Source organism: Barbus barbus, assembly GCF_936440315.1.
Source record: "Barbus barbus genome assembly, chromosome: 8".
NCBI classification, from domain to species: Eukaryota; Metazoa; Chordata; class Actinopteri; order Cypriniformes; family Cyprinidae; genus Barbus; species Barbus barbus.
The window spans coordinates 35,055,149-35,083,146 of NC_136736.1; the positions used below are offsets into that span (position 1 = coordinate 35,055,149).

General features: G+C 34.9%; 3 protein-coding genes across 3 annotated transcripts; all 3 read left to right on the forward strand.

Moving 5' to 3' along the window:
* On the forward strand, nt 1-22,875 carry ercc5 (excision repair cross-complementation group 5). Its single transcript, XM_079424002.1, has 16 exons — nt 1-38; nt 8,606-8,708; nt 8,853-9,028; nt 10,151-10,266; nt 10,814-10,915; nt 10,995-11,049; nt 12,392-12,535; nt 12,619-12,808; nt 13,847-14,494; nt 15,630-15,862; nt 17,180-17,299; nt 19,120-19,333; nt 19,655-19,799; nt 20,880-21,080; nt 21,179-21,263; nt 21,997-22,875. The coding sequence occupies exons 2-16, from the start codon at nt 8,621-8,623 to the stop codon at nt 22,408-22,410; spliced, it is 2,931 nt and encodes a 976-aa protein (XP_079280128.1). The 5' UTR covers nt 1-38; nt 8,606-8,620; the 3' UTR covers nt 22,411-22,875.
* Nucleotides 1,120-7,420, forward strand: LOC306874171 (uncharacterized protein). The gene is made up of 11 exons (XM_079424003.1): nt 1,120-1,546; nt 2,221-2,320; nt 2,430-2,649; nt 2,774-3,050; nt 3,182-3,359; nt 3,462-3,538; nt 3,701-3,881; nt 4,104-4,352; nt 4,805-4,976; nt 6,553-6,701; nt 6,917-7,420. Exons 1-11 carry the CDS (start codon nt 1,262-1,264, stop codon nt 7,093-7,095), a joined length of 2,067 nt encoding a protein of 688 aa, XP_079280129.1. The 5' UTR covers nt 1,120-1,261; the 3' UTR covers nt 7,096-7,420.
* Nucleotides 22,876-23,764: 889 nt separating the features above from the next.
* On the forward strand, nt 23,765-27,869 carry LOC306873606 (protein-lysine methyltransferase METTL21E-like). Its single transcript, XM_079423024.1, has 4 exons — nt 23,765-23,887; nt 25,198-25,343; nt 25,412-25,529; nt 26,859-27,869. The coding sequence occupies exons 1-4, from the start codon at nt 23,863-23,865 to the stop codon at nt 27,251-27,253; spliced, it is 684 nt and encodes a 227-aa protein (XP_079279150.1). The 5' UTR covers nt 23,765-23,862; the 3' UTR covers nt 27,254-27,869.
* The last annotated feature ends 129 nt before the right edge of the window (nt 27,870-27,998 follow it).

Below are 27,998 nucleotides of genomic sequence, written 5' to 3' on the forward strand. Positions count from 1 at the left end.
GCCTTAACCGGATGTTATGGTTCTGATGCTGTGAGCAGGTCTGTGTGAGATTTTCATAAAATATCATTTTTTAAACATCGATTCTTAAGATTATATGAACAGTAAACACGTTTATTAGAAACAGCAATACGAAGAAACCTCCTGTTGCGATACTGGTTTAATCTGAGTGAGAAATCACAGATGTTGTTGTTGTATTTCTGTATATTTCTACTTTAAAGACTCAAAATAACTTACTGCTCAATTAATCAATATCGGGAAATATTACATACAAGCTCAATTAGGACAGTATTCATCATTTACATTTTTAAAATCATAATTGTGACATAAAAAGGACATTTTGGCATACCATAAAAAATTTAAATGATAATATCATGTCATAATAATTATGACGTAAAGTTATGACAGAAAATATGCTTTTTATCTCATAATTAGGACTTTTTAAATCGCATTACTTAATGTTTTTCATCGTAATTACAACTCGTAATTTGCAACATACAATTCTCATAATTCTGACTTTTTATGTCATCATTTTTACTTTTTTTGGTCATAATTTTGACTTTTTATTGTTATAATTTAGACAGTGTCATAATTTAGTTATTATATATATATATATATATATATATATTATATATATAATTATACCTGTTTAAACTCATTATTTAGACTTTTTCATAATTGTGTCTTTTTTTTAACCTCATATTAATTATATTTCATCGTTTTTATCTCATATTGCTCTTTTGTTGGTTTTGATTGCTTCTATTCTCCTCATTTGTAAATCACTTTGGATAAAAGCGTCTGCTAAATGACTAAATGTAAATAATAATTTACTTTTCATCTCATAATTGATACATTTTCTCATAATTGTGCATTTCTGTCATAATTTAGATTTTTATCTCATAATTGTTTTTTTATTATTTCATAGTTGAGACTTTTATCTCATAGTTTACTTTTTGTCTCATTTTAACTTTTATAATTTAGAGTTTTTATATTATGATTTTTTAGATTTTGTCTCATAATTGACTTTTTATCTCATAAATGTGGCTTTTCTAATAATTGTAACGTTTGAATGTTTTCGACTTTATCTCTTAAAGGGGTCATATAATGCTACATGTACACGAGCACCCTATAATGATAAAAATCCACCCAGTGTTTCTTTGTAATCTCGTTAACTGTTTTCCTCTCAAATCGAGCCGTCTGTCTGTGACGGAGGCCCCTCCCACGATTGTTGATTGACAGCTGTCGTCATAGACACTGGAGCAGAATGGCATCTAAGCGATTGTGGTGTACAGTTCTTGGGTGTAATAACGAGCACAGCAGTCATCATGATGTTCCTAAGGCCGAGCCGCTGAAGACACAGTGGCTGAATTTTGTGTTTGAAGGGAATCTGCCCCCCGATCAACCTAAATGCATTCATGTTTGCGCGAATCATTTCTCACCTGACTGCTTTATAAACGAGGGTCAGTATAAAGCAGGTTTTGCTAAGAAGCTGCTCCTGAAAAAAGGATCGGTACCAACTATTCGTGTTCCTGCTGCACCTCCAGGAGAAGTGAGTGTAACTCTTCCTTCTGTTAATCTTTGCAAATCGCCTTTTCTGATAATCTGCGAAAGTTAGCAAGTTTCCCAGCTTCGATCTTCAGCTGGCCGCCACTGACAGGTCATGTAGTGTATTTCTCGCTGCATGAAAATACATTATTTTAATATTATAAATAAATTCTTCAGAATATATTCATGTGTCATTGACTGCTTTAATTGGGATAAACCCACCTAAAACGCCACTGTAAAACCAAACAGTGAAATTAATTAAAGGAGTTAATTTCACTCAAATAATGAAATTTCATTGGACTTAATTGAAATAAGTTCTGTAAACTCAAAATGTTGTTGTAGTAAGCTGAACTTAAAATGATTGCGTTTTCTAGTTCCCAGCATGCTTTGCATCAGACAACAAGGAAAATAAATGTTGAAATTAAGTGTAACATTTAATGTAACACTACATTAAGCTTTTGTAGATGGTTTATAACGGTGTCTGCTAATGATTAATAACTAATGTAAAAAAATAGTTTTGTAGCAGTTATAACTGCATGAAGATGAACGGTAACTTTAAAACAATACCTGCAAAATAGTGTTTATAGCCCGCAAATGCATATGATTCAAGACTATAACTAACTCCATATTACGCCAGTATAGGTTATGTTACCCGATCACTTATTTGCTTTTGTTTAGGCAAGCACATCTGAAGAATTGGCCATGGCCTGCCAGAAGAAAACACCACAACTGTGCACAGCTGGCACCCAAACTCTACGTCCGCGCTACAAAAGCACAGGTTTGCTGATCCACATCCTGTGAAGTAATTTATTCAGTTTTTGTGGTACTTGTCATTTTTTACATTTATATTCTTCCACGGTAGTAAAATGTCTACTGTTATGTAACAGGCACACAGACAACTATGTTATACCCAGATATTGGTGTTGGCTCCTCAAAACCACTGCTATCATCAACCTCAATAAAGAGGCGGTCAAATAAGAGATCTCGCTTGGAGCTAGAGGAGGACCCTTTTGGAGCCAGCTCAAGTATGAATGTGGAAGAGCCTATGGAGTCTGCATATGATCCAACTGACTCTGTCACGACTTTGACTGAGCCAATAGATATGACGTGAGTCACAAGACTTTTATTTTTTTTTAGGTTGCATTCAGTTGGATTTGATTCATCAATTTATTTTTTTATATGTTATGTGGAATTTGGTAATTAATAAATTAAGTCTTTATTATTCTAATAGATTTGAATCTTCAAAGCCGGCTCATAAGACAGCAACGTACATTGTTTATGAAAACTGCCTGCTGCAGCTCTTTGAGCGGTGCCCTGTGTGTCATTGTGATACCGATGTGCGGAGAACAATATGTGGCACATTCCTCGCTGTGGAACAACGGTGCTCACACTGTGACTTCCTCAGAAAATGGAATAGTCAGCCAATTATACACAGCACTCCTGCAGGGAACCTCCAGCTTTCTGTTGCAGTGTATGCCACTGGTGCCTCTTTCTTCAAAGTCAAAAAGGTAGGTTTGTAAGGATTTTACTATAATTTACTGTTGCAATTAATATCACTAAGATCCACCTTGAACATTAAGAAATGAACATACTGCCCTGAAGTCATGCTAAATTAAAAAATCCTCTTTTCTGACCTTAGCTATTCCGGGCAATGCAACTGAAAATGATCCACTACACCAGCTTTCGAATTCATGCCCGGAGATACATAGAGCCTGCAATTGTACATAGCTGGAAGAAAGCACAGGACGGCATGTTGCAGCAGCTCCGGCAGCAGCAGAACGTTGTCCTAGGCGGTGACATGAGGGCAGATTCACCAGGTACTAAATGCTGAACAACTGTCTCAGGTCTGAGGAAGCTAAACATACAAAAAAAAAAATACAGAATGTAATGTAAAGTAAACAGTAATTTTCTCTGTAAAGGTCATTCAGCCAAGTTTGGCAGTTACTCTGTGATGGACCTAAGGACCAGCAGAATTATTGATCTGCAACTAGTTCAGGTGAGTCTAAAATTATGGACTTTTGCGAAATGTAGTGCATATGCAATATAACAATGTAAATGTACAGATAAAAAGGCACAGGGATTTTTTACTGTGTAGGTATTCGCTAACATAACAGGCATTGTCAACCTTTGTCATATCTGCCCTTTCTTTTGTAATCAGAGTAAGGAAGTTGGAGGGAGAGACAACATCGAGAAAGAGGGTCTGAGGAGGAGCCTTGATCTCTTGAGGGCACACGGTGTGACTTTTGACAGCATTGTTACAGACCGGCACCCTCAAATACAAAAATTCCTGCGGGAGGCCAACATCATGCAATATTACAATGTATGGCACATAGAAAAAGGTATTAGCTCCTGTATGGGTAGGTGTGGTTTATGTGCTTAATGACTTTCATAGTCTCACAGACTGGTTATTTTTTAAACAGAGCAGTAAAATGACATTACTAAAGATTATGATCTTTACCTTTGCCAAGAACTGTCTTTTTTTAATGTTATTTTGTGTTCAATACACACTGTATCTTTCTGGATGTCTGAAATACAGTTTGTTTGTTTGTTTGTATTATTAGGAGTCTCAAAGAAACTGCTGAGGATTGCTCAGAGCAAAGACAGTGAAAAACTGCGGAAGTGGTATCGCAGTATAAAAAACCACATGTATTGGACAGCGGCTTCTTCTTCCTCATGGCAAGAGCGAGTTGCAAAGTGGACTTCAATTCTTAATCATGTCCAAGACATGCACACACATGACAATCCCGTTTTCCCACGGTGTTTGCATCCGCAACACACTACAAGGGACAAGAGCAAGTGGTTGAGAGCTGGTGTGTTTACCCTATTTGCAGTGTCAATGTAACTCATGTGTCTATGTGGGAAGTCGTGGCCTAATGGTTAGAGTCGGACTCGTAATCCAAAGGTTGTGGGTTTGAGTCTCGGGCCGGCAGGGATTGTAGGTGGGGGGAGTGAATGTCCAGCGCTCTCTCCACCCTCAATACCACGACTGAGGTGCTCTTGAGCAAGGCACCGAACCCCCAACTGCTCCCCGGGCGCTGCAGCATAAATGACCACTGCTCCGGGTGTATGTTCCCTGCTGTGTGTGTGTGTTCACTGCTGTGTGTGTACATGTTGGATGGGTTAAATGCAGAGCACAAATTCCGAGTATGGGTCAACAGACATGACTTCTTTTTTTTCCTTTAATTTGAATTATGTCAGTTTTTACAATTTTATTTACTTGTTTTTAAATATAAAGTTTAATAAGTTCCACTTTTCCCACCAGGGACACCCGCTTTCTGTCGATTAGAGAAGATCCTCAGAAACAAGAGGATTCTGAAGGATGTTGAGAAACTGAGCCCTCACCATCAGACCTCATCACTGGAGGCGTTCCACAGTGCAATTCTGCGTTTTGCGCCCAAGAATGTTGTCTTTTCTTTTCTGGGAATGTTATGCAGGTAAATATAATCATTTGGAAAGGAATGTACAGGTGCATCTCAAAAAATTAGAATATCGTGAAAAAGTTCTTTTTTTTTTTCTTGTAAAAGTGAAACTTTCATATGTTTTAGATTCATTACATGTAAAGTAAAACATTTCAAAAGTTTTTTTGTTTTAATTTTGATGATTAGAGCTTACAGCTCATGTAAGTCAAAAATCCAGTATCTCAATATATTAGGATATTTACATTTGAGCTTCATTAAATGACCATCTCTACAGTATAAATCTGGGTATCTCTTGTTCTTTGAAACCACAATAATGGAGAAGACTGCTGACTTGGCAATGATCCAGAAGATGAACATTGACGGCCTCCACAAAGAGGGTAAGTCACAGAGGGTCATTACTGAAAGCTGTGGCTGTTTACAGAGTGCTGTATCAAAGCATATTAAATGCAAAGTTGACTGGAAGGAAGAATTTGGGTAGGAAAAGGTCCACAAGCAACAGGGATGACCGCAAGCTTGAGAATACTGTCAAGCAAAGCTGATTCAGACACTTGTGAGAGCTTCACAAGGAGTGGACTGAAGCTGGAGTCAGTGCATCAAGAGTCTCCACGCTCAGACGTCTTCAGGAAAAGAGCTACCAAGCCACTTCTGAACCAGAGACAACGTCAGAAGCATCTTACCTGGGCTGTGGAGAAAAAGAACTGGACTGTTGCTCAGTGCTCCAAAGCCCTCTTTTCAGATGAAAGTACAGTTTGCTATTCATTTGGAAATCAAGGTCTGGAGGAAGAGAGGAGAGGCACAGAACCCAAGCTGCTTGAAGTCCAGTGTGAAGTTTCCACAGTCAGAGATGATTTGGGCTGCCGTGACGTCTGCTGGTGTTGCTCCACTGTGTTTTATCAAGTCCAGAGTCAACGCAGCCATCTACCAGGAAATTTTAGAGCACTTCATGCTTCCTTCTGCTGACAAGCTTTATGGAGATGCTGATTTCATTTTCCAGCAGGACTTTAAGCACCTGCCCACACTGCCAAAGCTACCAAAAGCTGGTTCAATGACCATGATATTACTGTGCTTGATTGGCCAGTAAACTCGCCTGACCTGAACCCCACAGAGAATCTATGGGATATTTTCAAGAGAAAGATGAGAAACAGTGGATCCAACAATCCAGACGAGCTGAAGACTCAATAGTTCCTCAGCAGAGCCACAGGCTGATCTCATGCCGTTCCTCACTGATGCTGGAGTTTGTGCTAAAGCAGCCCCGGCCAAGTATTGAGTGCAGAAATCAACATACTTTAAACAACTTGAACTTTTCTGATTTGCAAATCCTTTTTTTAATTGATCTTAGGAAATATTCTAATATATTGAGATACTGATTTTTGACTTCCATGAGCTGTAAGCTCTAATCATCAACATTGAAACAAAAACACTTTTTACTTTACATGTAATGAATCTAGAATATATGAAAGTTTCACTTTATTAAATAAGTTACAAGAAAAAAAATTCACAATATAAATTTTTTTTTTTTAGATGCACCTGTATACACATTTCCAAACACACAAAATAACACACAAGTGTGACCATTATTTCTCCTCTAAAGACTCTACCTGGCAGCCCTACATTTTAATGAAAATGCTGGGCATCCCCAAGCCACAACAGCAGCTGGGGAGCCACTATTTAAGGTGGTTTTTCCAAAATACAAGAAAGGACAATGCTATGCAAAGCCAGTGAAAGCAGAACCAACCTTCCGTGAGTTTAACAAGTTTTTATTTAAATGCAAAATAAGCATTGTATGTACAGACCTAATATCAGAAGCGGAACATAAATACATGTTGTAACAAATTACTTTTGATAAACCTTATAAACAATTTTATATATAAAACCATAAAGTGACAACACTAAGTGAGGAACACTGCTTCAGAGTAATCTGAAAATAAAATCTAATTAAACATTTTTGTGTACAGACTATGTGGACAACCTGTTGGAACTTATCTTTGAGAAAGTTGTTGTGGACCCAACCCCATATATAGACGATATCCTGAAGATCTCCATACCTGAGGATCTCACATCCCAGTTTGAGAAACCAGACAAACTGGAAGTGATAGACAGCTACGTGTCTAGATTCAATCAAGGGCATGTCTGAACCCCACATACCTTCCCTGAGCATTAGGGAACTCAGCCCTTATCCGTCGCACCACACAGGAGAGCAGCTCTAGCCTGATTCTCCAGCCCAGAATGCCCCAGCACCAGATGACGAAGCTGCTGTAGGTCATAAACCTGTAACGGCTGAGACAATTGAACAGTTTTTTGGGGTGAAAAGTAATGTTATTTAGTCTAATCATTACTTTTTCTTTATTATTATTATTCATTTGCTACTTGCTGTTTGACTTTGTTACTGCAGCTTTTTTGAATAACTGATTAAAAACCTCAGTAAAACAGTATTTCAGTCAATAAATGGTAGTACAAACAGTTTTGTGTCTATTCAGTACTTTGTATTTTATGTAGAATGGTATGTTGGTATGTGATACTTCAAAATTACACTACCGATGAACAGTTACGCTTAGGGCACTTTATGCTTTGCTCGGCAGTCACTTATGTTACAATAGAAAATGATGACTCAAATGAATCAAAACACAACTTACCCTTCTATTCCCCTTAGACCTAAAGGCCCATAGTCTCCTCTGTAGATGTTTAATGCATTCTGAAGCGAGAACACGTTTAATAAACAAACCGGTTCTAGGCCAGGATGATCCACCATACATTCAGGCGTTGTAATCATCTTAAAACCTACAAATTATGAATAAGATAAGTGACCTGACATTTTTAAAAGATGATTGCATAATACAATTTAGGAAAAGTACTGTACCTGTGGTATCTCCCTGTAGCATATATTCTCGGGCTCTGTAGGCATTTGCCCACAATTTCCACAAAGACACCTGTAACAGGAATATCAATGTAGTTATAATACCGCAGATGTACTTGAATGTTTTGAGTACTGCACTGGACATAAACATACATTACAACAAATTCTTAGGTGTCCTTCAACCCCTGCTAGACCCATTATTCCTGCCTTGACCTAATGTCAGGTGGGAGGAGTTGGAGCTAGATCAAATCACGCCCCCTGGATCTTGTGTTCTTCAGTGAGGACCATCTCAACTTCTTCGGGGGCGTCATCTTGTTCCGGGTCCAACTCTGGTTCAAGTTGCTATGGTTGCACAGATGTGTATTCAGAGCCTCCCGCTGCCATACTTTCCCCAAAATATACCCTCAACTGTTGTCAAGGCAACACTCCACGTGTGTTGTGTCAAAACGCCCCACAGAACAGAGGGGCGGGGTGAGCAGAGCTCATTAGCATTTAAAGAAACATGCACTGAAATGGCGTGCTGAAAACAGCTGTTTTTGACAAGGTATAATGAGTGTTTTTTTACACTACTAATGAGAATTTTTAATCAAAGTATATTACAGACTTTTCATTAAGACCCTAAATAATCATATTAACTTGTGGAAAATTGGCATTATATGACCCCTTTAATGTTTACTTTTTTTTAATGTTGACAATTATTATATACCAAAGCATGATTTTTTTTCTCATGTGGTGTAAACAGGCCTTTCTTGTCGTGGTGCTGCTTGAGCGAGTTGATGTTTTTCTGCAGATGTGAGCAGGAGTGATGGGAGTTCATGGACTGTGGAAGGTCTTGGAAAGCACCGGAAAACCCATCAATCCTGAAACACTGGAGGGGAAGATTTTAGCTGTCGGTATCCTTTCCTGCAGGATTATCTCATTGTTTTTCATGACAATTAAACACATTTCCCCCCAGATTCCCGTTATTGTAATGCAGTAATGAAAATCATTCTGTAAGTGTAAGTTTGTCTGTTTGGACCCGTGACTCGCCGTCACAGACATCAGTATTTGGCTGAATCAGGCGGTCAAAGGAGTGCGGGATCGTGATGGGAACGCGGTGCAGAACGCTCATCTCCTCACGCTCTTCCATCGCCTCTGTAAGCTGCTGTTCTTCCGCATCAGACCCGTGTTTGTGTACGATGGAGATGCACCGCTGCTCAAGAAACAGACGCTGGTGAGCTCCAGCAGCTTTATGTGTGCATCTACACTACCAGTCAATTGTGGAAGCCCGTTTCTGCCACTGAATTGTAAATAAAAAAAGGTTATTGCGACTTTTTATCTCACAATTCTGACTTTTTTTTCACAGAATGGCAAGTTATAAAGTCAGAATTGCGAGTTATTATCATGCAATTCTGAGGAAAAAAAAGTCTCAATAACCTTTTTTTATTTTTTATTCAGTGGTGGATAATCAATAGTTTCTGAACTGTAAGATTTTAAATGTTTCTTAAAGAAGGCTCTTCTGCTCACCAAGCCTGCAGTTATTTGATCCAAAGTACAGCAAAAACAGTAAAATATTTTACTATTCAAAATAACTGCTTTCTATATGATTAGATTCTAAAATGTAATTTATTTCTGTGATTTCAAAGCTGAATTTTCAGCATCAGTCACACGATCCTTCAGAATCATACTAATATTCTGATTTGCTGCTCAAGAAACATTTATTATTATTATTATGTTGAAAACAATATAATTTTTTCAGGTTTTTTTGATGAATAGAAAGTTTAAAAGAGCAGCATTTATCTGAAATAGAAATATTTTGTAACATTATAAATGTCTTTATCATTACTTTTGATCAATTTAGAGCATCCTTGCTAAATAAACGTATTAATTTCTGTAACCCCCCCCAAAAAAGATACTGACTCCAAGCTTTTGAATGGTGTAGTGTATAATGTTACAAATATTTTTATTTCAGATAAATGCTGATCTTTGGATCTTTCTATTCATCAAAGAATCCTGAAAAAAATGTACTCAACTTGTTTTTTGAGCAGCAAATGTTCTGAAGGATCGTGTGACTGGAGTAATGATGCTGAAAATTCAGCTTTGAAATCACAGGAATAAATTACATTTTAAAATATATTCAAATAGAAAGCAGTTATTTTAAATAGTAAAATTAAATTTTTCACAATATTACTGCTTTTGCTGTATTTTAGATCAAATAAATGCAGGCTTGGTGAGCAGAAGAGACTTCTTTCAAAAAACATTACAAATCTTACAGTTCAAAATGTAATGACTGCTAGTGTATGCAAGTAAAACATGAGCAGAGCGACTGATGCTTGACTGTCCTGAACCTCCTCAGGCCCTCAGGAGACAGCGGAGGGAGGAGATGAGCCGCGAGTCCAGACAGACCAGTGAGAAGCTCCTCCGGACCTTCCTGAAGAGACAGGCCATCAAAGCAGCTTTAGGAGATCAGAGGTGTGAGTCTGCATCATGTTCAGTGACGTTATTCCTAGGGTTGGTAATCAGAAATAAATTCCAGAATCAGATACTTAAGGTCAGGAATCGGATGCTTGTTGCAAAATTTCAATTTAAATTCCATCTATCAATTCCTGTGTGCACATCTTTTATGTAAGTGGTGAAAAGGAGCTGTTAAAAATGTATTTATCTTTGAATCATTCATTAAAAAACACTGATTCATCCAGTAATGAAACGAGTCAATCTTGAGTGAGTCATTGAATCATTCAATCAGATTTTGTTGAGTTCTCTAATATTTTTTATATTCCAGAATCAGCTCTATTTTGCACACAAACAGCTCTTAATCGAGTCCAGTTTTTATGCAGCCGGCTGATATTTGTTCATGGTATTCAGCAATTAAATGTTTTGCAAAAAGAGAAGAAGAATAAATATGTTTGATATCTAAATGTTTCGATAAGAATCGGAATCAGAATTGATCAAATTCAAACAATACCCAACCCTAGTTACTCCACAGAATAACATGCTCACGTCTTTTCTCTTTCTGCAGTAAAGAGGTGATTCCCAGCCTGTCATCTGTGAGACGAGACGATCAGGACGACATGTACGTTCTGCCTGCAATTCCCCCTGATGAGACCAGACACGAGAGCAGGTGAGAAGAACACTAATGAGACATGATGATAACGAAGGAACATGCTCTCATTCGTGTCTTTAAATAAATGCTGCTGCAGTTCAGAGGAGGAAAGAGACGCAGACGAATCACTGCAGACCTACAGCAGATTCCAGGTGAGATCTTTCACATTTACATTGAGTCATTCAGAGACGCTTTTACTTACAAATGAGGACAATAGAGCAATCAAAACCATCAAAAGAGCAATCTTTTCACAACACACTGTTTCAAAGCAGCTTTACAAAAAAGAAATAATATTCATATTTTAACATCTTCATGCCTCATAGTTGCATTCAGCAGATTAGAGACGGACGATAATATAATTACATTTTGTGACAATATAAACAGTCAAGCAGCTGAGATTTGATATATAGTATATATAGCTGTGTACTGTATGTGTGCGGATGACACATGTATTTGAGTATCCTGTATAAAGTTCAATCTGCTGTACTCTGATCTCTGTCATTTAGTCACATAAGACAAATTCATGCATTTGCTAATCATTAATATGACAAAATATCATAATTAAGAGACAAATTATGACATAAACATAATTATGATGACATACTATGTCAACGTATAAGGAAAAAGTCAAATTATAGCAAAAAAGTCAAAATTATGACACAAATTCATTTTTTATTTCAGAAATATGACTTTTTAATCTCAAAATTTAGATGTTCTCATAATTATAATTTATCTAATTATATATTTATATAATTATGATTTATCTCAAGTATGACTATTTCGTCTTAAAATTTAGATTTTTTTCCTAATATGATTTTTTTTTCATCTCGTCAATTTGACTTCATAATTATGACTATTATCTCATAATTATGACTATTATCTCATAATTATTTCTTCTTAATCTCAAATGTTTTGACGTTTCCCTCATAATTATGATTTTAAATCTCATAATTTTGACTTTTTCCTCATGATTTTAAATATCATAATTATGACTTCTTAAATCTCATAATTTGGATTTTTTTTTCTTCTCATAATTATGATTTCTTAATCTCCTAATTATGACTTTTCTCTCATAATTATGACTTTAAATATTATAATTATTACTTCTAAACTAATCATTTTGATGTTTTCCTCATAATTATGACTTTTATCCCATAATTATGATTTCTTAATCTCAATGTTTTAACGTTTCCCTCATAATTTTGACTTTAAAACTTCTAATTATGACTTCTTAATCTCATAATTTTGACTTTAAATATCATTATGACTTTGAAACTAATCATTTTAATGTTTTCCTCATAATTATGATTTCTTAATTTCATTGATTTTTTTAAATCTCATAATTAAAATAACTTTTTTTCTCATAATTTGGCTTTGTATCTTTTAGCTATGGCATTATATGCCATGTCTTTAGTGACGATATAAACAATCACGCAGCCGAGTGCATGACACAAGACACATCTCGTACGTCTCTGATATGTTTGTCTTGTTCAGGAGGAGGTCTATGACAACCCAAACTCTGTAGACATCAACTCTGAGGAGTTTTCCCTCATGCCACCGGAGATCAAACACGAAATCCTGAAAGAAATGAAGGAGTTCAGCAAGAGGCGACGCACCCTGTTCCAGAAACCCCCAGAGGTGCTCGATTGGAGCATTATTACAGGTTAACACTAATGTTTTCCTCATATTGTCTTGTTAATCTCTTGATGCTGGTGTGTCAGAGGTCGGGCGAGTTCTCTCAGTATCAGCTGGCGGGTCTCCTGCAGAGGAACAATCTCAACCAGCGTCTGGAGGGAGTGCAGCAGGAGATGAACCAGCGCAGCTCTGGAGCAGCGGATCAGAGCAGAGACCAGCACACAGAGATCCGCCGTCTGGTGTCCGAGGACTCCTCACACTACATCCTCATCAAAGGTCTGCAAAAATACCACAGAGCTGCTATAAACTTATGTGTATGAACATTATGAAATTTTCCTCATAATTAGGACTTTTTTTATCTAATAATTTGTAAGTTTTTTTCTTAATCTCATCATAATTATGATTTTAAACAGTTTGTGGCTTTTAGTTCATAAGTGTAGCTTTTTTGATGCATTTATTTTATCTAAAATACAGTAAAAATTTTGAAATATTATTATAGTTTAAAACAGCTGATTTCTATGTGAATATGTGTTAAAGTGTAATGTATTTCTGTGATCTGCAGCTATATTTTCAGCATCATTACTCCAGTCTTCAGTGTCACATGATCTTCAGAAATCATTATAATATACTGATTTACTGCTCAACAAACATTTCTGATTATTATCAATGTTGAACACAGTTGTGCTGCACAATATTTTTGTGGAAACATTTGATTTGATTTTTCAGGATTCACAGATGAATAGACAGTTCAAAAGAACAGCATTTATTTTAAATATAATTTTTTTGTAGCATTATAATTGTCTTTACTGTCACTTTTTATCCATTTAATGCATCCTTGATGAATAAAAACATTAATAAAATCTGCTGGTGGCACAGAAATTACAGCTTAAAGTAGGGATCCCCAAAGTTTTTGAGCTAAAAAGATTTTAAGTTATTCATTAATGTTCACGGATCTCTGATGCAGCTAAACAAATAAAATATTTAATTGTTTTTTTTTTTAAATAAGGGTTTTATTTTGATTGTTTACATTTTAAAATTGTTCATTTTAATTTGACATTTTTATGGTTTACATTTAAAAAATTTATGATTTATTAAATTTTTATTAAATATTTAGATTTAGATTTTAGAATTATTAAATTTTTATGATTTTGATTGCTTCTTTAATTTATTTTGGTAGTTTTTATTTTAGAATTATTCATTTTAATTTTTCCTTTTTTTTTTTTTATTGAACAACTCTGACATTTTATTTTTCACGGTTTCAACTTTTGGTCAATTACCTGCAGCATTTAGTCTTTGTGTTATCATGTTCTTCAGGGTCCCAGAAGAAAGCCGGCGCTCCGGACAGTCAGTCGGCTCCAGCGCTGTGGTCCAGCTGTCCGTGGGAACGTAAAGGGAGGCCAAAAGGGAAGCCTGAGCCCTTGTGGCGGCCTGTGACAGAGGAAGATGAGAACAAGCCTTCCTCCTCTTCGTCCTGTGCTGAGGAGGAGCCGCTCTCGCCTCGAACCCTACAGGCCATCCAGAGCGCTGTGACAGATCCCGCAGACGGCCGCAAACGCAGAACATACGTCATCAGCAGCAGCTCCGAGGACGAGGATGAAGCAGTGGTTCCTGACAGGAGCCTCGGGACTGAGGTCAATGCAGGAGGAGGCGTTTCTCCCAGGACTCTGCTGGCCATACAAGAAGCTCTGGAAGAAGAAGCTGTGGAGCAGATGGAGACGAGGAGCAGCTCTGATGGAGAGGATCCTGGAATCAGTGTTTCCTCACAGTCCAGAACGCCTCTGATTCTCAGATCTGCTGGATCTGAAAGCCAGGAGGAGACACGTGAGCCTGCGGTAAATCCTCTTCTAATGCAAAGACACGCGAGCACTTCCTCTGACCCCAAACCTGTGAATGCAGACCAAACGGATCAGACGGAGGAAAATAAAGTGAAGAGTGAAGAGGAGGAGGAAAGCAGCTCGGAAGGTACAAATGTGCACAGACACAGACTTCCTGTTTGTGTTTCTGACACAGAGATTACGGCTTTTAAGTAGTGATTTCCAAACCTTTGGGCTGAAGTATTTTCTTCATGCCCCTTTTAATATTTCAATAACTTAACAACACATTTGCTGGTTAAGGTTTTCTAATGCCAGTTAATGGTCATGTGCCATGCAGGTAAATTAATAAAATATTTAATCATTCATTATATTCATTTTAATAATTTTTTTGTTTATTTTTTATTTTAAAATGGTTTATATTTATTATTATATTAATATATTTATTAAGTTTACATTTTTATGATTTACATTTCATTTCAAATTATGATTATTATTATTTTTTTTACATTTATTTTATTTATTTTTATTTAACAATTTTAGTATGTTATATTTTGATTTATGTTTTAAACGATTTATTAAAATTATTTAATTTTAGTATGTTTTATAATTTTAGAATTATTTATAGATTTTTTAAATCATTTATTTAATTATTATTTTATTTTTGATTGTTCACATTTTAAAATGTTTTATTTTAATTTGACATTTTTATGGTTTATATTTTAAAGTTTTATGATTTACTTAATTTTTGGTGTATTTAGATTTTTTTTATTATTATTTATTTACATTTTTATGATTTAACAATGTATACAATTTTGTGTTTTATATTGATTTATTTTAAAATAATATATTACAATTCTTATTTAGTTTTTGGTATGTTTTATTTTTATTTATTTTTTATTAGAATTATTTATTTATTTTTATCATTTACCTCATTTTTAGTATGTTTTATTTTTATTGTTTTTATTTTTAAATTATTTATTATAAATTTACATTTTTATTATTTACATTTTATGATTTATATTCTTAGTTATGTTTTGATTATTTTTAATTTAGAATTATTTGTTTACATTTCTATGATATAAGACATTTTTAGAAAGTGTTTATTTATTTATTTTAAAATGACGTATTAAACTTTTATAGTAATTTTGAGTATAAGTTTTATTCAAATTTTTTAAACTTTTCATCAACTCACAACCCCTGGCTTAAAGGATGTTTAAAGGTATTTTCAGGAAAACAAAACCTGTGATCATCTGTTTTCATACCTGCTTATTTGTTCCCTGCAGAGAGTTTTATCGAGGTGTCTGATGTGGAGGAACCGTCTGAAACAGAGGAGTCTCACGTCAAAGCAGAAGCAGCCGCCGATAAAAGCACCTCAGAAGAGGAAGAGGAGGAGAGAACAGAAGAAGAGGAGAGCAGAGAGGAAGAGTCTGGTGCTCAGAGTCCAGATAAGAGTGAAGAAGTCAATGAGTCTGTAAATAAGGCTCCTGCTGTGAGCGAGTGGGATCACATCGACACGGTACGTCTCACACTAAATCTGCATTATATGTGACCCTGGACCACAAAACCAGTCATAAGGGTCAATTTTGTGAAATTGAGATTTATACATCAATCTGAGGGTGCAACAAAATCTAAATATTGAGAAAATCACCTTTAAAGTTGTCCAAATGAAGTTCTTAGCAAGTTTTGATATACACTGCTGCTCAAAAGTTTGGGATCAGTAGGATTTTTAATGTTTTTTAAAGAAGATTCTTCTGCTCATCAAGGCTGTATCTATCTGATCAAAAATACAGAAAAAAAAATTATTTTGTGAAATATTATTGCCATTTAAAATAACAGTTTTCTATTTTAATATACTGTAAAATATAATTTATTTCTGTGATCAAAGCTGAATTTTACTCCAGTCTTCAGTGTCACATGATCCTTCAGAAATCATAATATGCTGATTTATAATCAATGTTGGAAACCGTTGTGCTGCTTCATATTTTTGGGGCGACCTGTGATATTTTATTTAGGATTCTCTGATTAATAAAAATTTTAAAAGAACAGCATTTATTTAAAAAAGAAATTATACAACGCTATTCAAAAGTTTAGGATCAGTACGTTTTTTCTTTCTTTTCTTTTTTTTATAGTAAAGACTTTGTTAGAAAAGATTTCTATTTTGAACAAATGCATATTAGAATGATTTCTGAAGACTGGAGTAATGATGCTGAAATTACAGCGCGGCATCACAGAAATAAATTACATTTTAAAGTATATTAAAATAGGAAACCAATATTAGAAATTGCAATAAGATTTCACAATATTACTGTTTGTCTGTATTTTTGATGAGCAGAAAAAACCATGAAAAATCTTACTGATCCCAAACCAACCCTAGCTAGAATTTTATCAGTATGGTTTGTTACACACACACTGTGCAGTCATCATTTTAGAGAGTAGAAGTACAGAATAAATCAGGATCTCTTTAAGCACACACGTAAGTCTCAGATACTGTTGCTCACCCTGACCTCCTGACATGGCTCTGTGACCTTTAGGGAAGAAATAGATCACGGCATGTAAAGCATAAGGTTACACATTTCACTCTTGCTGCACTGCTCTAATGAAAGACCAAAACATTCTATCTATACTTATTATTATTATAGATGACACCACTAACTATCCAATAATCTAGTAGGTGAGATACTGATCCATAACTTGATTAATAATCAAATAAGAAATATTAATAAAATAATTAATATCAGAAGGAAGGATATGGTCAGATCGGCATCCACTCCATCCTCTCCTTCACTACAGATATACCTGTGCTGCTTATGTGTGTGTAACGTGTGTGTTTCAGGAGGAGCTGCTGCAGCTGGATAGAGATCTGCAGGACGAGCAGATGAATCTGAGAGAACAGCAGCAGAAGCAGCAACGCAGCAGCAGCACCGTCACCGGACAGATGTGCCAGGAGAGCCAGGTCAGACTTATTACAGGTCACCAAATCTAGGTTCACTAACAGTAGGGGTCTTGAAATTAATCACCTTTTTAAAAGAAAAAAATAACTATATTGTGATATATATATATCGTTATCGTGATATAAAAGTAGTCATATCGTGATATAAGATTTTGATCATATCGCCCACCCCTACTATAAAAGCACAGTCGCCAGCGTGAAGCTCTGCTGATCTACTGAGAATGAACACCATTTCCATAATAACCAGCACAATCTACCAAGAGATTAGCAAAGGGCGGATGATAATCAGGTGTGAGTAATCCACTAACACAGGCCCAAAATGGGTTAAGACGTGCTTTTTTGGGCGTCATACAATGGTGCATATACCAGTAAATTGACTAATGCAAACCTTAGTAAATCACTTTGCGTGATTCATTTAAATGCTCTCCTCCCATAAACATTGCACCTGAAAGGGAAACATCTACAAATGTATATGCAATAAGATCAGATGCAGAAATAGCTGCATCCATCACTAATGTTTCACTGCATGTCTTTAGTAAATACTGACAGTCTTTAACTAGCTGGCTCAAGCTGTTAGTAAATCTGGCCCTAAAACTAAAGTGAAAAACAAACATGGAATCAAAAAATAAAATATTTAAAACTTTTTTAAGCTACTTGCCAAGGCAACATTTGTCATTTTAAATTTAGTTGAACTTTATCAGGGTTTCCGCGGGGTCTTAAAAACTCTTACACAGCAGGTGCGTCTGAAGGACGTGTAACGGATCCGTCAGTGTTATGAGTTCAGAGACATCATATTCCTGATTCACACGGCCGTGTTTGTTTAAGCTCTAGCGCAGGCTTCAGTGCGCACCTTTGTCCCAGAGTTCAGCTGGATTACAGGACATTTGCTCCGTTTAATTTGACTTTTTAAAGACTGTGACATCTTCCATCACACCGGTTGTGCTGTATATACTGCGTAACAGGGCTGTGTCATTTTAGAAATATCTAATTGGGATTTTTATTATAAGAGAATCATTTCTGTTTATATTGTTTTTAAAAGCTTATTTATAAGATTGCACAATTTGGTTGAAATATTGTGATTATATATCTTTATGAATAAATAATTATAATTTAATTTAAATTAATAGTAATTATTATCATTAATTTAATTGAAATTAATTATAATAATTATCATTAATTTTATTATAAGTATAATTATTATGAGCTCCAAGTTTGCTGTGATTATTTTTTAGGGCTGCACAATTTGGTCAAAATATTGTGATTATATATCTGTATGGCTAAATAATAATAAGCTAATTTAATTGAAATTAATAATAATAATAATGATTCATTTTATTATGAGTTTAATTAATACTAAATAACAATATAAAATTATTTTATATTCTAATATTTAATTGTAAATTATTAAAAAATAATAGAAAATAATTCCCTATGGAAAACACTGCATATATTTATTTAATTAAATTGCATCCATTGCAATTTGATAATCATCCAAAGCCATAACATAATTTGGGTTTATTACTGCATTATGAATGCTTCTTTTTTCAAATAGTATGTGAAACTGAATAATAAAAAGTAAAAATAAGATGAAAAACTATTATACAGTTATCATCTTTGCTGCATTTTTAATCAATTTTTATGTAAAAATCTCTGGAAAGGGATACAGGATCTCATTTTGGTGCACTGTGAGAGATTCTGTATCCCATAATGCAACATGCTACAGATCATTGACATGATGTCTGAGTAGTGCACTAGTAAACATCACCTGTGATGCACATGTTTGCGTGACGCTGAAGTGTTTTTCTTCCTCTGACGGCGTTCAGGAGCTGCTGCGTTTGTTCGGTGTGCCGTTCATCGTGGCGCCGATGGAGGCCGAGGCCCAGTGTGCGGCGCTGGACCGACTGGACCAAACACACGGCACCATCACTGACGACAGCGACATCTGGCTCTTCGGCGGACGCCACGTCTACAAGAACTTCTTCAGCCAGAACAAATACGTGGAGCATTACCAGTGTGTGGACATGCAGAGCCAGCTGGGTGAGCTGAGATCAATTAGTACAGTGATTGAACTAATGATTAGAACACTAGAAGGTTTCTTGAAGCAGAGACACAGTTCTTCTGGATTTAGTCTCAGTTTGTTCTGTTTCTTCATGTCATTCCAGACAGACTGATGATCTCAAAAATCTCACTGGATTATTACAATTAATGGCTAAATGAATGTTTCCTACTGACACACTACAGCAAAAGATACAAATAACTGACTTCAAACCATTTTTATCTGCTGGAGATACTAGTGTTCTCTGCTGAATGTATGTTTAACTGGAGGAGAGAGAGACCTGAGCTTGTGTCCGTCTGCAGGGCTGGACAGGAGCAAACTCATCAATCTGGCGTATCTTCTGGGCAGTGATTACACCGAAGGCGTTCCGGGAGTGGGATACGTCTCTGGGATGGAGGTCCTCAACGAGTTTCCCGGAGCCGGTTTAGAGCCGCTCGTTCAGCTCAGGTCAGAAACGCTGCAGAAAATATACTTCTGTAAAAGACCATAAAAATGCTCCGGTAAATCATTAATGATACTATATATGGTGAAAAACTGGAAAATGGGGCATTTTATGTCATTTTACTCTAAAAAATACTTTAAAATGCACAGATTTTGGTAGTAAAAAATTGTCATCTTATAATTTACAGTGAAAAAAATATAAGCTGACATTTCCACAATTCCCTGAAAACTGAAGATAAAAAAATAAAAACGGAATTTATTTTACTTTATTATATCATTTATATAAACATATTTTATTTTATGTTAATAAAAATAAAGGCTACTTCAAAATATTTAAAAAAAAAAAACTATATAAATAGTACTAAAATACCATTGATGTATTTACTTAGAGCTGCCGTCTGAATAATCAGACTCATGTTTTATTGAACAAATTATTACAATTAAATCAACATTTTAGAATTATTATGATTTTTAAAATGTTTTAAATAAGTCTCTTTTGCTCACCGAGGCTGCACTTATTTGATCAAAGATACAGTAAAAACTGTGAAATATTATTACAATTTAAAATAGCTGTTTTCTATTTTAATTAAATGTCATCTATTGCTATTTATTTAAAATAGAATATTTTGTAACATTATAAATAATATTTACTGCCACTTCTGACCAATTTTATGTTTAAGTAATAAAATTATAAAAAAAATTCCATGTGCATTTGATGGTATTTTGTTTAAATAATTATGCTTTTTGTTAGTCTTTGTTATTAATTCATTTGTTATTAGTTATTAAATACATCAGTATATTAGTTTTTACTTCAGTTTGTGGTGATGAACTCTGATTCATCATTTGTCTGTTTTACACCTGTATTATTACAGTTATATCAGGTGCAAAATAGATTTAATTACTATCAATGGAATATTAAAATTGTCAGTTTTTTACTGTAAATTTAAGTTCTGTCCTGTAAAACCTAAAATGATGCTTCCATATGTTTTTGGTAAAGTGCTGTCAATCACTGCCGTTTTTACTGTCAATTTATACGCGTGTGTGTGTGTGTGTGTGTGTGTGTGTGTGTGTGTGTGTGTGATGTAGTGAATGGTGGACTGAAGCGCAGGAGAATAAGAAACTGGCCTCCAACCCTAGAGACACAAAGGTGAAGAAGAAACTGAGGAATCTCCAGCTTCATCCTGGTTTCCCGAACCCTGCCGTGGCTCAGGCTTACCTGGAGCCCACCGTCGACCAATCAGACGCCTCGTTCAGCTGGGGCCGCCCACACCTGGAGCTCATCAAAGAATATCCTTCACCTCTTTTAAACTAGCTGGCTTTTAGCATGTTATGACTGTGTGTGTGAGAGTTGCAAGTGTGTAGAAGAGGTTCTTAACCCGCCACACGTTCTGTCAGAGCCGCTTCGGATGGAGCAGCAGGAAGACTGAAGAAACGCTGCAGCCGGTGCTCAAACAGCTCCAGACGCAACAGGTGAACGAGCTAAAACCACTCAACATCATTTACTTTTATTAACATTAGGTGAAATAAAATGTGTATGAGATGAAAAACTTTTAGAAATGTTGCCTTGAGAACTAAATGAAATAAGTTTGAAATAACTAAAACTGAAATTAAAAAAAATTTAAACATTGAAATAATTATTAAAAAAGGTTTAAAAATGAAAAAAGCACATTATGAAATTACTATAAATGAAATTAAAATAAAAACTGACGGTATAAAAATTAATATTTTTCAGAAGAGACAAGTTGTTTGACCCTGGAGCACAAAACCAGTTACAAGGGTCAATATTGTGAAAATGAGTCATCTGAAGCAGAATAAATAGTCTTTCCATTGATGTATGGTTTGTTAGGATCGGACAATATTTGTCTGAGATACAACTATTAGAAAATCTGGAATCTGAGGGAGCAAAAATATCTAAATATTGAGAAAATCTCCTTTAAAGTTGTTCAAATGAAGTTCTTGGCAATGCATATTACTAATCAAAAATGAAGTTTTGATATATTTACGGTAGGACATTCACAAAATATCTTCATGGAACATGATCTTAATATCCTAATGATTTTTGTCATAAAAGAGAAATGTATAATTTTGATCCATACAATGTATTGTTGATTATTGATATAAATATACCTGTGTTACTGATGACTGCTTTTGTGCTGCAGGGACACATTTATTTATTGTCTGACTGTTGTCTGTCTGTCTGCAGACGCAGCTGCGCATCGATTCGTTCTTCCGTCTGGAGCAGCAGGAGCGGCAGTCGATACGGAGCCAGCGTCTGCGCAGAGCCGTCACCTGCCTCAAGAGAAAGGAGAGAGAGGAGGAGGAGGAAGAAGAACCGTCTCCATCTAAGCAGGTCAGGAGCGGGGACCCAGGAGCCACGGGGCCGCTAACGGGAGGATTCATAGGGCCAGTGCCTCACCTGAGCTCACCTGCAGACAGCCTGGATGAGACGAGGGGCGGGGCCACACTGCTGATGTCATCGAAGGCGGAGTTAAGCAGCTCCAGCTCAGAGGACGAGCGTGGGCGGGGCGTTGCTATGGTTACAGCGCGTTCTGTGTTCGAGGGCAAAACGAGAGGAAGAGGGAAACGAGGAGGAAGAGGAAGGAGCAGAAACAGATGATGATGACAATAAACACATACAAATAAACAGTTTACATGGAAATGTCTTGTTTTTATAAATGATGATGCTGTTTAATTAATATACTGTGATTACTTGAGAAATGCCAAACAAGAAATCAAGAAAAATAATGACATCAATATTTCTTCACATTAGAACAGATCTACCAACCTTTACTACCTTGACTATTGCTATTTTTCTATTTCTGTTTTTTTTTTTTTTTACAAACTTTAGATGAATTTGCAAAACAAAAGTTAGTTTCTTCACATAAAGAACTATAAAAGTCTGAAAAAATCATGTGTCTAGTGCTTTTTATTTGATTAATAGACCTAGAAAAGTCATATAATTAATGAAATCATTATATATATATATATATATATATATAGGACAGCAAATTTGTAATTTAAACGCCACACTTTTCCATCCTGCATGCTGGATCTGGATGTAAGAATAAAAACTTTTTAATTTACTTTTTATTTAATTTTTCAATTTTATGTCCTTTTTATTTTTTAGGTTTCACTTAATTTATCATATGGCCAAATTATATTTTTTTGAGGCCAAAATGTATTTGAAATTATATATATATATATATATATATATATATATACACACACACACATATATATTGTGTGACCTGGAAAAGTCATGGAAATTAATAAATAATTTAAAAAGAAAATCTTCAATTTTTGCATTTAGTGTGATTTATACATTAGATAGATTTATATAAAAAATATTTAATTTAAAAAGTAATTAAAATTAATACATTCAAAACAATTATATGCGTACCAATTTCTATACATTCCTAAATGAAGTTCTATATTATATTTGAGTAGAAATGTCTATTTGTGAGTAAAAATCTTAAATTAAATTATATATGTATATATACATTATTAAAAAAAAAAACTAGAAACAAAGATTAATTGGAAATAAAGATTGTAAACCATGAATAACATTCAGCTATGGAATTTAAAAATATATATGATTATTTCACTTATTTATAATTATTTATATGTGTGTGTGTTGACCTGAGGGGAGAACAAAGATGCTATTTTTGCCCTCGATGTCAGATTGCTGGATTATTGCTGCAGTTCTATAACTAATACTACAGTGAAACTCTTGGCGCAGTGTTTGTGTGACTGTAAAGGTCAGAGGAGCTCAGCTGCTCATGGTGTTTGATTTATAAGTTATTATAATCTCAATCAAACAATCTACATTCTGCTCCAGATCGTCTCTTGTGTTTGAGAAGATCTGTTTATCCTGCAGGATCTGACGGCTTCCCTTCACTGACTGACCTGCATTTACTGCACGGCTGCTGCTGTCAATCATCTCTCACACACACACACACACACACACACTCACACACACACACACACACACAGAGACCAATGACGGGAAGCAAAGCACTCGTATGAATTTGCTCTTATAAGGACCTTCCTTTGGCTTTCAGACGCACAAATGGAGCAGGATGAAAACAACGAGGGTGGGTGTGAATATATTGCTTTCTATAGATTCATACGCCACTAACATAGAAAATCCACAGAGAGTAGATGAGAAATGTGCTTCATTCGCTGCTGAAACGTCTATAGATTAACAACACATGAGCTCTGCATTCATGTGTGAACAGAGCATCTTTGAACATTATGAGAATCAACTTTAGAAGTCAAAATGTTCAAAGTTATTTATTATTAATTATTAAAATAATTAATAAAGGCCCCTCATTGTCCAACACAATATTCAAAGGCCCCCGTATGCACTGTAAAGATTGTAAATAAAGATTAATGTAGTATGTTTTACAAGAAAATAATATGAAAATGTCATGTTTAATTCAGTGTGTTACTTGTTTGTTGGTGATTTCTGTATAATAGTGTTCAATTCAATTCAAGTTTATTTGTATAGAGCTTTTTATGATACAAATCATTGCAAAGCAGCTCTACAGGAAATTAAGTTTCCACAATATATTTATATATTGCAGAACCTTAATATATTTAACTTATGGCAAAATGTGGTAATTGTGTATGTTGTCTGAGCGTTGGCATCCTCTGAGGTCCTCTGAGGGGTTGGCATCATCTTTTCTCAGGTGTTCGGTCATCTCAGATCATTTAAGGGTTGGATCCAGACTGAAGCTTCTGTCATTCCTAGTTACCACGGGATGTTAATCAACAGAGAAACAAATAGAGACATAATTAGCGGAGCTGCTGTTCCATCTAAGCCAAAATGATTTGTTCAACCCAAGCTAAAGAATAATAATAATAATGTACATTTGATCAGATATAACTGCAGTACAAGATTATAAGATGCATTATGTGAATGCTTGGCTAAAGAGATGTGTCTTTAATCTAGATTTAAACAGAGAGAGTGTGTCTGAATGTGCACAAATACCTGTAGGTTAAGGTGCTTCACGATGCCATAGAAGAACCTTTTTGTCTAAATGGTTCCATAAAGAACCTTTAACATCTGAAGAACCTTTCTGTGTCACAAAAGCTTCTTTGTGGCAAAAGAAGGTTCTTCAGATTCTAAAAAGGTAAGAAAGAGATGGTTCTTCTATGGCATCGCTGTGAAGAAGCTTTTAAGCACGAGAGAGTGATTATGAAGAAACAGCAAGCAACACTGAATTAAATGTGACATTGTGAAGAAGAAAAACTGAAATAGCATTTTTGTAAAATGCACTTCTTTGCAATTTTTGAAAAATAATTTTATAGCATAAATGGGGGCCTTTGAATATTGTGTTGGACAATTTGAAATCTATGAGCATAAAAACAGTAAAGGTGAGAGATCTGTGCATGTTTGCAGACGCTGAGCTGGCAGCGGCGATTATGAAGAGACACTTTTGTCCGTCGCTGATCAGAACCGAAGCGTGGGAAGGATACAAGTTTGCAGAATTGGAGATCAAAATCACGGAGTCGACGGATTGTTACGGGGCCGTTCTGTGGCCCTCGGTGAGTATCGCTCGCTCACATGCTTCAGACGGAGCACGAGTAAAACACTAAGCATTCTCTGTTCGCAGGCCATGGTGTTGTGTCACTTCCTCGACACTCACCGAGACGAGTATAACCTGATGGACAAGAGCATCATCGAGCTGGGCGCCGGAACCGGCCTTGTTACCATAGTAACCAGCCTCCTGGGTGAGAGCAGCCAATCAGAATGTGCATTAGTTATGCAGAAATACTTCAAATAATACAATGGTACCACCATCATAGTTGTGTCCACAAAAAAACCCCATGGCATTAGTATTGGAATAGTATTAGTACATGGTATTGTTTTTTCCCATTGAATTCCAGTAAAGTAAAAACAGACACACAAAAAATTCAAAGTGCAATTAGAAATACAATAACATACATCAAAGGCTAATAGAGAACAGCTTTCTTGTCATCTGAATAAAGAATAGGCCTGATATTCCAGTCTCTTTTTCAAGAATCAAATACAAAAGGTTTGGCTTTACTATATTTACATTTATGAATATGAAATTTAACTTTTAATATTTTTTTAAATTAAAGAGTAATAATTTTAATCAAAAATTTAAATTAAGAAATTATTTTAAAAACATTAGAATTTTTTTATTTTTTAAATATTTAAATTCAACACAAATGTATAAATATACAATTTATAAAAAAAATAAATTTCAATTAAAATATGTGAATTAAATAATATTTAAGAATGATTTGAAAATATTTGAAATATTTGTTTATTATTTAAAATAATTACATTTTATGAAAATGTATCAATGTGAAATTTAGCCAAATGTAAACGTATTCAATTTTTTAATTATGTTCATTATTTTCATATTTTTTATTTTTTTTAATTACAGAACTTTCACAAAAATGTATGAATATAACATTTATTATTACATTTAAATAAAATGTATTAAATGTTTAACTGCATTTAAATAACTTAAAATATGTAACAGTATTATAATATAAAATATATTAGTTTTTTAATTATTAGTGAAAATTCAAATTATTAAATAATTATTTGTAACATTTTTAATCCTTTTTTAAATTAAAATTTAGCGAAAATGTATTAATATGAAATTTATAGTGAAAATTAAAATGATTTAAGAATTATTTTAACATTTTTAAATATTTTTATATATTTCTTTCCAATACTTTTTTAGCGAAAATGTATTAATGAAATTTATCAAAAATTTAAATTATTTAAAAATGACGAAAATTTATAAAATATATTATTTTTAATTATTTAAATCTAGTGAAAATTAAATAATTAAAAAAATATTATTATAATCATTTTAGTATGTTTAATTTTTCTATTTAAATGTAACAAAAATGTATTTATAAGAAATTGATAAAAAATGAAAATATATATTTTTAAAAATTTAAATATTAGTTTTAAATTATATAAATGTAACACAAATTAAATAAACAATATAACATTATTTAGTTATATTTGAGGAGATATTAGCAAAACCATACCACGATGTTGTTCTCCACCTGCAGGTGCAAAGGTGACCTCCACGGACCTGCCGGATGTCCTGGGAAACCTGAGGCACAATGTAAAGCGCAACACCAGAGGACTCTGCAGACACGAGCCGCTAGTAACCGAGCTCAGCTGGGGGATACAGCTGGAGGAGCGATTCCCGCGAGACACCTGTCGCTTTGACTACATCATGGCTGCAGATGTGGTGTATGGGCATCCGTACCTGCAGGAGCTGATGGAGACCTTCATGCACCTGAGCTCAGACCACACCATCATCCTGTGGGCCATGAGGTTCCGTCTGGATCCGGAGAACAGCTTCGTGGACGCCTTTGAGAAGCACTTTCACCTGGAGGAACTTTACAACCTGCCCAGCCTGCGAATAAAGCTGTACCGCGCGCAAAAACGACACGTTTGAATATATTAACAGAACTGTAACTATAATATATTACAGAAACTGGGAGGGTTGAGATTAGTAAATTAATTAACCACAATTCATTTTGTGATTCCAGAAGTTCCAAGAATGGCTAAAGTGTCATATAAAAACAACAGTTACTGAGGATAAAAATAAATAAGATTTCAGTTCACATCATTGCATCAGTGTCTCAGCAATGGATGCTCTGCAGTGAATGGGTGCCGTCAGAATGAGAGTCCAAACAGCTGATAAAAACATCACAATAATCCACACCACTCCAGTCCATCAGTTAAGACAAAAGCTGAAACAAATCCAGCATTGAGATGTCCAAACTCACAAACAAACAGTTAAAGCATCACATCAGTTCACCAGCAGAAGTCCTGAGCTACAACATTCAGAAATCAAATGTCATGTTTACTTCAAGAACGTTACATTTCTGCGGTCCATGTAAATGTATGATCTTTGTAAATCAATCAGTTGTGAGCAGTGATGTTATTTTCATGTGATCATGTTTTTCATTACATTCACTCTCTTAAGTTTTGAAGACTTTTTGATACAGAAATTTTACTTTTACTACATGAGCATTTTCAATACTTGAAAATAAACATGAATCCTTCTGAAGAAAATACTGAGTCAGGTTTCCTTCTCTACTAACTCAGCTTCTGAAACTCTACAATGTTTACAGGCTTTTCTTATTTGGCGCTTCTAGATGAAAGCAGAAGTGATCTCTTGAGTAGTTTCCAAGTTA